Raw genomic sequence first — 14,393 nt, 5'->3', positions numbered from 1 at the left:
GGGTGCTCCGGTTTCCTCCCACAGTCCAAAGATGTGCAGGTTAGGTGGATTGGCCATGATACCCCTTAGTGACCAAAAAGGTTAGAAGGGTTATTGGGTTACGGGGGTAGGGTGGAAGTGAGGGCTTAAGTGGGTTGGTGCAGACTCGATGGGCCGAATGGCCTCCTTTTGCCCTGAATGTTCTATGTTCTATCCCCATAACTCTTTACGTTACTGTGAATCAGAAATCTCTCAATCTTTGATTAAACATACTCAAAGACTGAGCTTCCACAAACCTCTGGGATAGAGAATTCCAAAGATTCACAACCATCAGTGTAAAGAAATTTCTCTTCATCCTGATCATAAGTGGCATCCTCCTTATTTTGAAACTGTGCTCCATGTTTTTAGACTCCCCAACTAAGGAAACCATCTTATCTGCATCTACCTTGTCTATTCCTTTATGTATTTTGTAGGTTTCAACGAGATCACCTCTCATTCTTCAAAACTCTAGAGAATACAGGCCCAGTTTTCTCAATCACTTCCTCTTGCAATAATATCGTTCCCACGGTAACGGGACTGAAACTGCACACAGAACTCCAGGTGCAATCTAACCAAGCTTCTATACGATTGAAGCAAGACTTCACTATTCCGGTACTCAAATCTTCTTGTGATAAAGGCTATACAAGGATGTGTATGCTCACCGCACAGGCTGGCTGGTAAGGCCAGCTCCTCACCAGACAGGATATGGTGTTCAGGCAACTCCACCTTCTGCTTGATGCTGAAAACAAGAGAAAATTATAAGGAAAGACAAAACACTCTCATCCACTTCCACATTCGCCCCTTTGTCATTCTTCTAGAGCTCCTATTCTTCCCCTTTCCCTCCTCTTTCAGTTCTTTAATCTTCAAATATATCTCCTCCGCACTCCCATTTCCCATCATTTCAGCTTTCATTCTCATCACAGAAACAACAAAGAGGCCACTGCAAGATTTGAGCCGCCATTTTCTTCTGTTGTATTACAATGTCTCCCAAGAATCACTGAAGTTACAGGCACAATGTCTCAGGGCTGGGAGGTGGGGGTGAATGGGCTGCAAATATCAGTAGGAAGAGGATATCAAGGGTGAAATTCATTCTCGGGTACTCGCATGAAGCAGCCCTTTATACTCAGCCCCATTCTTTGCTTAAGACACTGTGCAATAATCTCTGGCAATATTTGTGGAATTTGAAGCACAAATTACATTCAGCACATCGCGTTCCCACGATCTGATGTGCTAGTTTAAAAAGCACTACGCCAATTCAAAACTGGTATGACGTAGCCTTGGAATATATTCCTATGGAATTCCTGATGTCTGCGCTCTGTTCTAAGTTGGATACAATCCTTAAAGTGCAGGGACCCCTATCTCAGATTCTTAGGCACTGCTTTCTCTGACCTGCTCCTCCAAGGAGGTTTGCATGTGTCATTTGGAAGCCGTGATCCCACTATACATGGTGTGCATCTTGATGTTATCCGATCATATTTATATGGCCTCGGCTCATTTCCACCCCCCCCCCCCCAATTTTCTGATTGATCCAGTGTATTAATGGAGGCACTAGTTCTTAAGGACTGTTCTGAATTCACCCTGTCCTTCTCTTACATTTGCAGATATATTTGTCCTGTACGGTACAGTTGTGTTTGAAAATTTATTGCGTTATCTGTAAAAATGATAAAACTGTAATAGAAATATATACTTTCTAAAAAGCACTACGCTAGACACAGGCCCCGCCCACAAAATGGCCACGCCTTAGCATGAATTAACATCCAATGGGAATTGCAGTTAATTGTGTGCATCCGCGAGCCTTTGAGGTGACCCCAGAAATTTAAACTGGTCCTGTGGGCTTGAGGACACTAACAGGCAAGCTGTAAAAACTTCTGAATTCAACTTTTTTGGGATTAATTAGTTGAAAAATTGACTGCTCATACCCGAGATGACTAGTAAATATTTCTGTATTTTCCTTTTCTTTAAAAAAATGTAATTTGGTATTTTAAAGAAAGAAAATTCTGGTTACCCGCGGGGGATTGACACCAATTAGAAACACTTTCATTTTTGTGGTAAACCAATTTTCAGCTGCATTAACCCAACCAATCTCTTCAAAGATCATGTTTGAGAGCAATCCTTCAAAGAAAAGCTGCATTTGAACCGGCACTGCTTGATGGCAGATTGTGTTGTGAGATTCAAAAATGAGTTTTGACCAGAATCTCAAGGGAGATAAACACTTCAAAATGTAATTTGTGCCCATTTTGCACTAAAAGTAGAAACTCTGCCAAAATCAAAGGGAGTATAGAGGGTAGATTTGTTATCAGCATGACGGATTTCACTCCAATGGTAGTGAATTTCACATTCTAATTACTCTCAGAATTCCCCACCAGATTTAGTGATTATATTATAGCTGTGACCCTTACATTTTGTGTCCAGACCAATATTAATCTCAAACAGATTAACTGGTAATTTACCAGCATGTTGCCTGGTCCGGTGTTAGTTATGTGGAGAGGCTAAATAGACTCGGACTGTTTTCATTAGAACGACGAAGGTTGAGGGATGGTCTGACAGAGGCCTACAAGATTATGAGGGGCATGGATCGAGTGGATGGGCAGGCACTCTTTCCCAGGGTGGAGGGGTCAGTCACTAGAGGGCATAGGTTTAAGGTCCGTGGGACAATGTTTAGAGGAGATGTGCAAAGCAGGTTTTTTTACACAGAGGGTGGTGAGTGCCTGGAACGCGTTGCCAGGGGAGGTTGTGGAAGCAGGTACATTAACGGCGTTCAAAAGGCATCTTGACAAATACATGGATAGGATGGGTATATCATAAAATTTACAGTGCAGAAGGAGGCCATTCGGCCCATTGAGTCTGCATCGGCCCTTGGAAAGAGCACCCCACTGAAGCCCACACCTCCTCCCTATCCCCAGCAACCCCACCCAACCCTTTTTGACACAAAGGGCAATTTATCATGGCCAATCCACCTAACCTGCACATCTTTGGACTGTGGAAGGAAACCGGAGCACCCGGAGGAAACCCACGCAGACACGGGGAGACTCCGCACAGACAGTGACCCAAGCCGGGAATCGAACCTGGGACCCTGGAGCTGTGAAGCGACAGTGCTAACCACTATGCTACCGTGCCCTATAGAGGGATACGGCACTAGGAAGTGCGGAGGGCTTTGGCCAAGGTTAGTATCATGACCAGTACAGGCTTGGAGGGCCAAAGGCCTGTTCCTGTGCTGTATTGTTCTTTGCTTTATTCATGCCTGAGGGACACTGCTGGGTTCAAAGGCTGCAGCAATTCACTAGGTGCAAAGCATTTGGGAGTGAAAGGAGTGTATTTATGTGGCTCCTTCACATCTCCAGGACGTCCCATTCATAACTGGAATCAACACATGGACAGACTAGGCAACGTGCAATGGAGCAGTGAGGCAGTGCTGGGGTTAGAGTCGTACAGTACAGAAGAGGCCCATCAAGTCTGCACTGGCAAAACTACACTAATCCCACTTTCCAGCACTTGGCCCATAGTCTTGAATATTATGAGCTCATCCACGTGCTTTGTAACAGTTTTGTGAGGTTTCCCACCTCTAATACTCTCCCAGGCAGTGCATTCCAGATTCCCAACGCCCTCTGGGTGAAAAATTGTTTCCTCAAATCCACTCTAAACCTCCTGCCCCTCATCTTATTATGCCCCCTCATTATTGACCTTCAACTGAGGGGAAAAGTTGCTTCCCATCCATCCTATCCATGCCCCTCAATCTTATAGCCCTCAATCAGGCACCCTCCCTCCCCACCCCTCAGCCTTCTCTACTCGAAAGAAAAACTGCCCAAGCCTATCCAGCCTCTCTTAGCTCAAATGCTCTATCCCAGGCAACATCCTGGTGAATCTCCTCTGCACCCTCTCCAGTGCAATCACATCCTTCCTATAGTGAGGTGACAACAGCTGTACACAGTACCCCAGCTGTGGCCTAAGAAAGTTTTGTACAGCTCCAACATAACCTACCTACTGTTATAATCTATGCCACTTGCCCTCTTACCTACCCTATTAACCTGTCCTGCCGCCTTCAGGGATCTGTGGACCAACACGCCAAGATTTTTCTGAGCTTCCTCGTGTCCTGCCATTCACTGGTGCAAACCTGAACTCGAGTGGTAGTGGCAGCACCACTGTTACTGTGTAAAGCGGTGCCCTGTCACCATGGAAACCCCATGCAGAGGTGGAATGAGAACAAGAGGCCTCTGCAGGTGAAGAGCTATATCATTAAATGATTCCGTGAGAAGAGGTTTATCTCAAAATGTTTGGCAACTGACATTGGACTTTGAAAAGGTGCAGGTGAGGGAGTCGAGAGATTAGAGTTAACATCTTTAATTAGTTGAGTCTCCCCCTCTTTTCCGAGGTGCGCAATAAGTTATCAGAGAACATGGAAAAAAAAAGCACGAAACCTGCCCGAGTGACCCGGGGTAACAGGTGCGTAAAGGGGCCTATGTGACTGGGTTTTGCTGGCCAAGAGCATCCTGTGGGCACAGGTGAAAAGGTGAACGTGAAAGCTGGGTCTGGAAGTGGAGATAAGAAAAAAATAAGGTTTTTAAAAATATATATAAATTTTTACGGGATGTGGAGTTCGCCGGAAAGGCCAGCATCTGTTACTGTCGCTGCTTCAGTTATGTTAAAGAATCTGATTGACCCAGAACCAGCACAGGGTTGTTGCTGAGGGATGGGAGAAAGGCAATTCTGGTGGATCCATGCCAACAACACTGTCATGGGCAGGGCGGAGGGGGTTCTGCAGAATTGTGGCCATTTGGGTGACGACTGGGCTGGTGTAACTCGGGTTGGCTAATTGGCAGCTGCTGTCAGATCAGGTTAGGTGACTAAATCCTGGGGGAAAAGAGGGTAGGAATTCTACCTGAGGAAATTTAGAGCTTTGAAGGACTTTATGGCTGAAATTGGTGCCAGTAAATCCATGAGATCATCTTTATTGTATCTGCTATTTAATGTGCAATTTATATCGACTGCAACTTCTGTGTTAATTCACGATGAAAGTGAAATCTTGGTTTTCTTGAGAGTTACTTGGTAAATTTGGTTCTTTTATTATGCTGATCAACACGGGGATCATAACAAATGATTTAACATTTCAAAGTGACTAATTGTATTCACAAACTAAAGACGACCTTTCACCGATCATACTCACTTGGTAACAGTTGTGGGCCAGGTCTTGGGATCTGCGTCACCGCTGTCCTGTTTACATAGAAATGGTGATTAGTGATTACAGAACCAATGCTGTTTGCTCCCGTCATGCAGGAAGTGTACACTGCACCCCACCCTGGGCTGTAGAGATTTCCCCCTTAAAATCACCGACACCGTTCCTGGGAAGTATAATATTTGCCTGACTTTCCGACGAGACCAAAATCCCATCTGTCTGAGGCGGGCATGTAAGACACTGTAGCACTATTCTCCCCAATGTCCTGACCAAGATTTAGCCAATTAATCAACATCACCAAAACAGATTATCTGGTCATTATCACTTGCTGTGTTTGGGAGCTTGCTACGCAGCATATTGGCTGCTGTGTTTCCTACGTTACAACAGCAACCACACTTCAAAAATACATCTCTGTTTGTAAACCACTCAGATGTTCTAAAGCTGTGGAAGGTAATATATAAATGCAATCTATTTCTTTCTAAATGACAGTGATTGTGACATCGCCCAATATGGGCTACACAAGCTCCTGAACAGTTGGCAGTTGTTACTCAGCACGACAAGATCTATTGGGAGTTTTATCTTTTTTGGGGCCAAATTCATGCACTTGTGAGCGCGCTGGTCAAAGACAGGCCCTTGGCCCAATGTCTGCTGAGGCGTCATCCCTTTCCCTGGCAGTTTATATTCGTACTGGTTTGTCAGTGGTCAATGCCATTGCTCTCCACGCTTCAGGGGAGGTCACTACCTGAGCTAGAATGGAATTCAAACCCACAGTCATTGGTGCTTTCCGGGACCACCCAGCTAAATACACAAATTTAAACCATTCTGCAAACCAGAGTTTCGTAACCCTGCTGCCAGGTTTCTTTCTGTTCGGTTCATGTTGGAAGAATAGCCAATTCCTTATCGAGGGGGAAACAGCTTCTGCTCTCAAAAGCAGTTTGTTTGGTATATTTGCAGGATTTTTCCACGTTGGTTTCTCCCTTTCACTGATGCATAAATATGTTTGAACTATCAGCAATTTGAAAAAAAAAAAACACCTTTTCTTTTTCTTTTATTTTTAAGGGGCAATTTACATAGCCTGCACATTTTTGGGTTGTGGGGCAGAGACCCACGCAGACATGGGGAGAATGTGCAAACTCCACACGGACAGTGACCCGGGGGCCAGGATCGAACCTGGGTCCTCAGTACTATGAGGCAGCAGTGCTAGCCACTGTGCCACCGGGCCGCCCCGATTTCACTTTTCAACAAAAAAATATTTTTGGGATGTGGGCGAGGTTAGCAATCCCCCATTCACTGCCCACCCCTCATTACCCTGGGGCAGAGGTGCACCTTTGCATTTGGCGGTGCACCTTTGCACCATAGCACATCAGACAGCATTGCAGGTCAGCCATCTGATAACAGGAGTGCGCCATTCAACCCCTCAAGCTTGGGTATCGAGTCACTAATTTATGTTGATTTCTGTGCTGCTCTTGGTGACTGTCGGCACTGGGAGCAGGAGAGAACTTCGAACACCTTCTACACATTCTTGGGATGAGCGGCTGAAAGCTTGGGCCCTATACCCATTAGAGTTTACAAGTGAGAGAGATGATCTTTTAGAGACATGTAAGATCTGAAGGGACCTGATGGGGTGAATACTGGGAGGCTGTTCCTTTTTGTGGGGGAGATTAGAATTAAGGGGACACAGTTTAAGGAAAAAAAAAGGTGTGCATTTAAGATGGAGAAGAGGAGAATTTGTTTCTCCCCGAGGGTAGTTAGTGTTTGGAATTCTCTTCCTCAGAAAGCATTGGAGGCTGGGTCGTTGAATTTATTCAAAGCCCAGTTAGACAGATTTTTGATTGACAAAGGAGTCAAGAAAGAGGGTTGAGACCACAGCCAGGTCAGCCTTGATAGTACTGAATGGCTCGAAGGGCTGAATGGCCTGCTCCCGAGTTTTTATGTGCAGCAGCTTACACTCTACTAATTGGGCTTTTTCTTCATTGCAGTCTCAGTAGCATAGTCCGCACCATGCAAGTTTTAATCAATACCACACTATCCCTGTAGCTGCTGAACTATACGTAGACACTTTGGGTAACCACGAGATAATTGGTCATGATAGCCGAGAAGTCGGCAGGTCATTGAAAAGGCAAATGGAACGTTTGCTTTTATTTCAAAGGGAATGGAGTATTAAAAATAGGGAAAAATAGACCACACCAGGAATACTGTGAAGAGTTTTGGTCCCCTTATCTAAGGAAAGTTATACTGGCACTGGAGGCAGTCCAGAGAAGGTTCACTAGATTGATCCCGGGTTGGAGGGATTTTCTTATGAGGATAGGTTGAGTAAGTTGGGCCTGTACTTACTGGAGTTTAGAAGAATGAGGGGCGACCTTATTGAGATGTATAGGACTCTCAGGGGGCTTGACAGTGTAGATGCTGAGAGGTTGTTTCCCCTTGTGGGAGAGTCTCGGGTCAGAGAGCATAATTTCAGAGTAAGGAGTCACCCATTTAAGACAGCGATGAGGAGGATTTTCTTCTCTCAGAGGGTAGTGAATCTGTGGAATTATTTACTGTAGAGGCTGGGTCGTTAAGTATGATCAAGTGTCATGTGAGAGTACCTTTAAGACATGGATGTTTATGCAATGTACCTGTACGAAAACAGTGATGTCAGAGAGTGGGTGGAGCTGAGGTCAGGTCAGCCATTTTGCAGTTTAGTTTTGCAGTTTGAAAAGAGCTTGGGAGTGTCTGTGTTTGCAGTGAGCTGGGTCTCTTCCATGAAAGACTATCTCTGGATCATTTGGGTGATTTAAACTCATAATAGTAAAGCCTTTAACCTGATGTGATTCTGTTTAAAGGTGTTAAGTCTCTTTCTTGGAAGTTTGAAGGAACATTTTGAGGAATTATTTACTGTTGCAATATTTTCTGACGTATCTTTGAAGTAAGGGGTGTTAAGAGATCCAATGTTTATTGAAGATGTTAAGTTGAGTTCATGGAATGAACATTGTTTTGTGTTTAAAAACCCACATGTCCATAATTGTAATCCCACACCTAGGGAACAAGCCGTGTGCTAGGAAAAGCAACAAATACATTAAAGGAAGAGGTTGGTTAAACTCCATGATACATTTTGGGGTTCTGAAAACGCCTCGCCCATAACACAAGGCTGAGACAGATTTTTTTAAAAATTTAATGTACCCAATTATTTTGTTTTCCAATTAAGAGGCAATTTAGAGTGGCCTAACCTGCACATCTTTGGGTTGTGGGGGTGAAACCCACGCAGACACGGGGAGACTGTGCAAACTCCACACGGACAGTGACCCAGGGCTGGGATTCAAACCCTGGTCCTCAGCGCCGGAGTCCCAGTGATAAACACTGCCCCATGTGCCGCCCCGAGACAGATTTTTAATCAGTAAGGGAATCAAGGGTTATTGGGTGAGGCGGAAAAGTGGAGTTGAGGAATATATCAGATTATCTTATTGAATGGCAGAGCAGACTCAGTGGGCAGAGTGGCCTACTTCTGCTCCTACATCTTTTGGTTCAAGGAAAGTACTTTGGAAGCGTAGAAACCTGAAATGAGAGTTGCAGTGATGGCACAGTTCCAATCCCCATACCGGCTGTGGTAATCCCTGGAGGCCAGATTCCTCGCCTTGCCCTGCGCGTATGGAGTGGTGCACCTCCGATATAACCAATACTCGCTCTCTAATGGGGGGAGATGCCTGTAGCCTTGTGAACGAAGGCTGATTTCCTTCCTAACCTCATATTATGGGCTCTAGAAGTTTACTCACTACTAGTTATCCAATTTAACCCTGACTGAAAACATCTACATTGACAATTCTTTATATCGAAGACAGGTTCCTCTCAGACATCCCTCAGCATTCCAGAATGCAGTCAGAACCAGTTACTGTGATTCACCCAATTTTATTCAGCGCTTTTTCTGGTGTTAACTAGTCCGACTGCTCTGCATTTTTATGCTTTAATTCTACAGATGCGTCATCTGAACACCTAGGCAGCTCACAGAGTCTTTCTGCCATTCCTTAAGCCACAAGATCATTCAGCAAAGGTGGAGGCCATTCAACCCATTGTGTCTGCACTGGCTTTGGTAAAACTAGCAATTAGTTCTAACTTCAGTGGTAGGGAAACTTCTGGAAATAATTCTAAGGGACAGAATTAATCTCCACTTGGACAAGCAAAGATTACCAAGGATAGTCGGCAAGACTTTGTTAAAGGGAGACCATGTCTCACAAATTTGTTTGAATTTTTTGAGGAGGTGACCAGATGTGTAGACGAGAGTAGTGCAGTTTATGTAGTCTACATGGACTTCAGTTAAGCTTTTGACAAGGTCTGACATGGGAAGCTGATGAAGAAACTAAGAGCCCGTGGGATCCCGGGCAATTTGGCATATAGGATCCAAAACTGGTTTAGTGGCAGGAGGCAGAGGGTGTTAATTGAAGGTTGTTTTGGGGACTGGAAGCCTGGGTGGGATTCTCCGAAGCCGCACCGGTTGGGAGAATCGGCGTTCGTGCCATTTTTTCAAGCGCCGCCGGTCCGACGAGCGATTCTCCGAGGTGCGGTGAATCGGCGCTGTTTGCGCCGGCGCGCCGCCGGTCGCTGTCCACGCCGGGCCGCCGATTCTCCGGCCAGGATGGGCCAAGCGGCCGCGCGTAAACGGCCTAGTCCACCGGCGCCATCCACTCCTGGTCGCTGCCGGCGGGTACTCGTCGCAAAGGCTTGGGGGGCGTCTGTGGGGGTGGGGAAAGGGGGCTCCGTTCCCCGGGGGGGGGGCTCCGATGGGGTCTCGCCCGCGATCGGGGCTCACCGATCGGCAGGCCGGCCTCTCCCTCCCCGGGCCTACTTGCTTGCGTGACCGGCCCCAGAATCCCGGCGCCATGTTGGTGAGGGGCCGGAGCGCTCCACGAGGCTACCGTGCATGCATCGGTTGGCACCGGCGCCACGGCGCATGTCATCGGTGGCGCCGGCGCAACCGCGCATGCGTGGATCCCGCGGCGCCCAGTTCACGCCGAGATCTGCGGCTGGAGTGTCGCGAACCACTCCAGCGCCGTGCTGGCCCCCTGTAGTGGCCAGAATTCGATGTGGGAGCGGCCTGTTCACGCCGTCGTAAAACGCGACAGCGTTTGCGACGGCGTGGACACTCAGCCTCCATTTCGGAGAATCCCGCCCCCCGAGTGGTTTCACAGGTCGGCGCAACATCGAGGGCCAAAGGGCTGTAATGTTCCATGTGTCCAGTGGTGTTCCACAGGGGTCGATGCTGGATCCCTTGTTGTTTGTAGTGTACATTAATGATCTGGATGTGAATGTAGAAGGTATGATAAGTAAGTTCGCAGATGACACAAAAATTGTGGTGTGGCAAGTAGTGAGGAGCAATGCCTCAGATTACAGAACGATATGGACGGGCTGGTTAGATGGGCAGAAGAATGGCAAATGGAATTTAACCATGAAACGTGTGAGGTAATGCATTTTGGGAGGATGAACAAGGCAAAGGAATACACAATGAATGGCCAGAGCCTACAAAGTGCAGAAGACCATAGGGACCTTGGCATGCAGATTTCTGAAGACAGCATGACAGGTAGATAAGGTGGTTAAGGCGGCCTATGGGATTCTTGCCTTTTTAACCGAGGCATTGAATGTCAGAGCAGGGAGGTTACGTTGGAACTTTATAAAATGCGGGTTAGGCTCCACCTGGAGTACTGTGTGCAGTTCTGGTCACCACACTATCGGAAGTGATTGCACTGGAGAGGGTGCAGAGGAGATTCATAGAGAATTTACAGTGCAGAAGGAGGCCATTCGGCCCATCAAGTCTGCACCGGCTCTTGGAAAGAGCACCCTACCCAAGGTCAACACCTCCACCCTATCCCCATAACCCAGTAACCCCATCCAACACTAAGGGCAATTTTGGACACTAAGGGCAATTTATGATGGCCAATCCACCTAACCTGCACATCTTTGGACAGTGGGAGGAAACCGGAGCACCCGGAGGAAACCCACGCACACACGGGGAGGACGTGCAGACTCCGCATAGACAGTGACCCAAGCCGGAATCGAACCTGGGACCCTGGAGCTGTGAAGCAATTGTGCTATCCACAATGCTACCGTGCTGCCCCGATTCACCAGGATGTTGCCTGCGCTGGAGCGTTTCAGCTATCAAGAGAGACTGGATAGGCTGGGGGGTTGTTTTCCCTGGAGCAGAGAAGGCTGATTGAGGTGTATAAAATTATGAGGGACATAGATAGGGTGGATAGGAAGGAACTTTTCCCCTTAGTGGAGGGGTCAATACCAGGGGGCCTAAATTTAAGATAAGGAGCAGGATGGTTAGCGGGGATGTGAGGAAAAACCTTTCCACCCAGAGGATGGTTGGATTCTGGAACTCACTGCCTGAAAGGGCGGTAGGGATGGTATAAAGTCCCAGGCAAGCGACCACTGGGAAGCGATGGCTGAAAGAAACTCAAAATATTTATTATACCTATTATATTACACCTCCTACTCCACGAAGTGTCTCTCGCGCCTGTTCCACACTTGGGCCGGGGTATTTATGACGCAGAGGCCCCCGATTAAGGGGGTAGCTCCGCTCACCTCATCTTGGTAGATCGTACTCAGGTGAGGCCGTAGGGACTCTGAGGCTACAGATCCCAGGGCCTTCTGTACCACCCCCCTCACCGCAAGCCCGATACATATTCCACCTCGATGGCAGGAGGAGGGAGATCTTTTGCCGTCTTTGCTCGCGGTTGTGTCTTGAACGGCTGCTGTTCTGGAACCGAGGGGTATAACAAATCGGGGAATGCGTTTTCGGCTGAATGCCTGGGTGGTTCTGCTCGGCTTGGCCCAGCGGTCGTTACCGCACCTGTTTCGACTGCTGTAGGCAAAGTCTCCATGTTGGAGTCTGGGTCGGATGAGTTGACCTCCCGCATCTCTGACTTGAGAAGCTCACCTGCCTCGCTGGGTGTCACCAGTGGCTGCTCCAGAGGAGGGGGCACCACTGATCATGGGGACTGTGGTCTGTCCTCGTGGACCTGCAAGGCTCAGCTGCGGAGGTCGTCCACGTGCCTGTTTGGTTCTTTACCCTGTATTCGTACAGAATATGAAACCAACTCTGATCGCTTTACTATCGTCCCAGAGATCCGCAATGTCACGTCGGCGAAGTTCCGGACGTAGATGGCATTGCCCTCGAAACATTCCCTGACGGGTTGGGCTCGTTTCATATTCACTTGTTCCTGCTGGTTGTGGATCTTTTCCCCGATGTCCGGCAAGATGAGGCTCAACCTCATTGTCCTTGTGGACCTCTAAGGCTCGGCTGCGGAGGTGGTCCATGTGCCTGTTTGATTCTTTACCCTGTATTCGTACAGAGTATGAGACCACCCTTTCAGGCAGCGAGTTCCAGATTCCAACCACCCTCTGGGTGAAAAAGGTTTTCTTCACATCTCCTCTAAACCTCCTGCTTCTCAACTTAAATCTAGGCCCCCTGGTTGCTGATTCTTCCACTAAGGGGAAAAGTACCTTCCTATCCATATACCTCACTTTTATACACCTCAATCAGGTCCTCAACCGTGTGCGCAGCCGACATCCCATTGACAGTTCAGAGGGTGCCACTCCAGTGGTGGCGTGTGGTGTGGTCCTGTAGTAGAAAAGGAAACGGACGAGGCGAGTCTCCGAGTACCTGAGGTCTGCTTCTGCATGCCGACCTTAAACGGCCAAACCGTTAATGACAGGTGGCAAAGTGTAGTTCGTACATGACGGACTCAGTTTTGTTTTAGAAAGTCGGCCAATTCCACGGGGCCGCGGGAAACCCATGAACACTAAAGGTTTGCCTGAGTGGCAGTGGTGACTCTTGATGTTGTCGTGGTCATTCGGTAGGCATCCATCCATTTCGAATGTGCGTCCATGATAAGTAGATACATTGCTCCTTGAAAAAGTCCCTTGAAATCTATGTGATGGTGGGACCATGGTCGGGCCGGCCACTCCCTTGGATGGAGTGGAGTTTCAGGGGGGAGCTTCTGGTGCTCCTGGCACCATGTACATGGTTTCATTAATGTCTCGCTAATAGTGTCAATTCCGGGCCCCCAATACATAGCTCCGGGCTAATACCTTCATTTTACAGACTCCCATACGCCGCCAGTAGCAGAGGCCAATGCTGAATACGGCTGGCCCATAGGGGAATTGCCCTATCTTCCTTGAACAACCCCAACCCCTGACAGGGGCTGGTTTAGCACAGGGGCTGGTTTAGCACACTGGGCTATATCGCTGGCTTTTAAAGCAGGGGCTTATGATCTGTTTAAGCCGGGAATGTATGTCCATAGACATACTGGTGGAATTGCTTCATCCCAAAGACCAACACAAAGCCTTCTTTCTCGATCTGTGCGTAGTTCCGCTCTGCTGATGCCAGCGTGCGTGAATCAAAAGCAATGGGCCACTCCGTACCATTATCCATTCGGTGCACCAGATCAACCCCGATACCATCGGCTGAGGCATCGCAAGTGAACAATAAAGGCTTAGCCGGGTCAAAATGGGTCAGCAGATGCGAAGATGATATGCGAAAATGTTTCACTTTTCAAAAGCCATCTGCTGTGGTGGGCCCCAAGTTCATCGTTGGCCCTTCTTTGATAACAGGTGCAGCGGGGCCAACATGTTGCCAAATTTGGGATGAATTTCCCATAATAGTTTACGAGGCCCAAGAAAGAAAAAATGAAAAATCGCTTATTGTCACAAGTAGGCTTCAATGAAGTTACTGTGAAAAGCCCCTAGTCGCCACATTCCGAAGCCCGTTCGGGGAGGCTGCTACGGGAATTGAACCATGCTGCTGGCCTGCCTTGGTCTGCTTTCAAAGCCAGCAATTTAGCCCTGAGCTAAACAGCCCCTCAAATGAAAATCGCTTATTGTCACAAGTAGGCTTCAAATGAAGTTACTGTGAAAAGCCCCTAGTCGCCACATTCCGGCGCCTGTTCGGGGAGGCTGGTACAGGAATTGAGCCATGCTGCTGGCCTGCCTTGGTCTACTTTAAAAGCCAACTTTTTAGCCCTGTGCTAAACCAGTGAGTGATGGAGAACGTAGTTGCGTAGGATCCTTGGGTACGGGGGCTGCAGGATCGCTCATACATTGTCGTCCACTGGATGCAATTATTCCTGTCCACCCTGTAACCTAAATAGACCAGCTCTTTCTCGTGGAATACACACTTTTCGCGCAATAGGCGGACCCCGAGCCTTGAAATGACGTAGAAAGTCCTCCAGGT

At 47.8% G+C, this 14,393-nt stretch overlaps 1 protein-coding gene across 6 annotated transcripts in view; it reads right to left on the bottom strand.

Annotated features, from left to right (window-relative positions):
• The window catches only part of LOC140410498 (uncharacterized), a 199,608-nt gene that overhangs the window by 64,336 nt on the left and 120,879 nt on the right, over positions 1-14,393 (bottom strand). For all 6 annotated transcript variants that reach the window (XM_072498645.1, XM_072498672.1, XM_072498682.1 and 3 more), the window contains 2 exons: positions 5,180-5,226; positions 681-757 (listed from right to left, as the gene is read on the bottom strand). In XM_072498645.1, coding sequence (XP_072354746.1) covers positions 681-757; positions 5,180-5,226 — 124 coding nt within the window. The remainder of the gene's footprint in view (positions 1-680; positions 758-5,179; positions 5,227-14,393) is intronic.

Source organism: Scyliorhinus torazame, chromosome 1 (genome assembly GCF_047496885.1).
Source record: "Scyliorhinus torazame isolate Kashiwa2021f chromosome 1, sScyTor2.1, whole genome shotgun sequence".
Classification (NCBI taxonomy): Eukaryota; Metazoa; Chordata; class Chondrichthyes; order Carcharhiniformes; family Scyliorhinidae; genus Scyliorhinus; species Scyliorhinus torazame.
The sequence above is the reverse complement of the archived record's forward strand: the minus strand, read 5'-3'. Positions and strand labels throughout refer to the sequence as shown.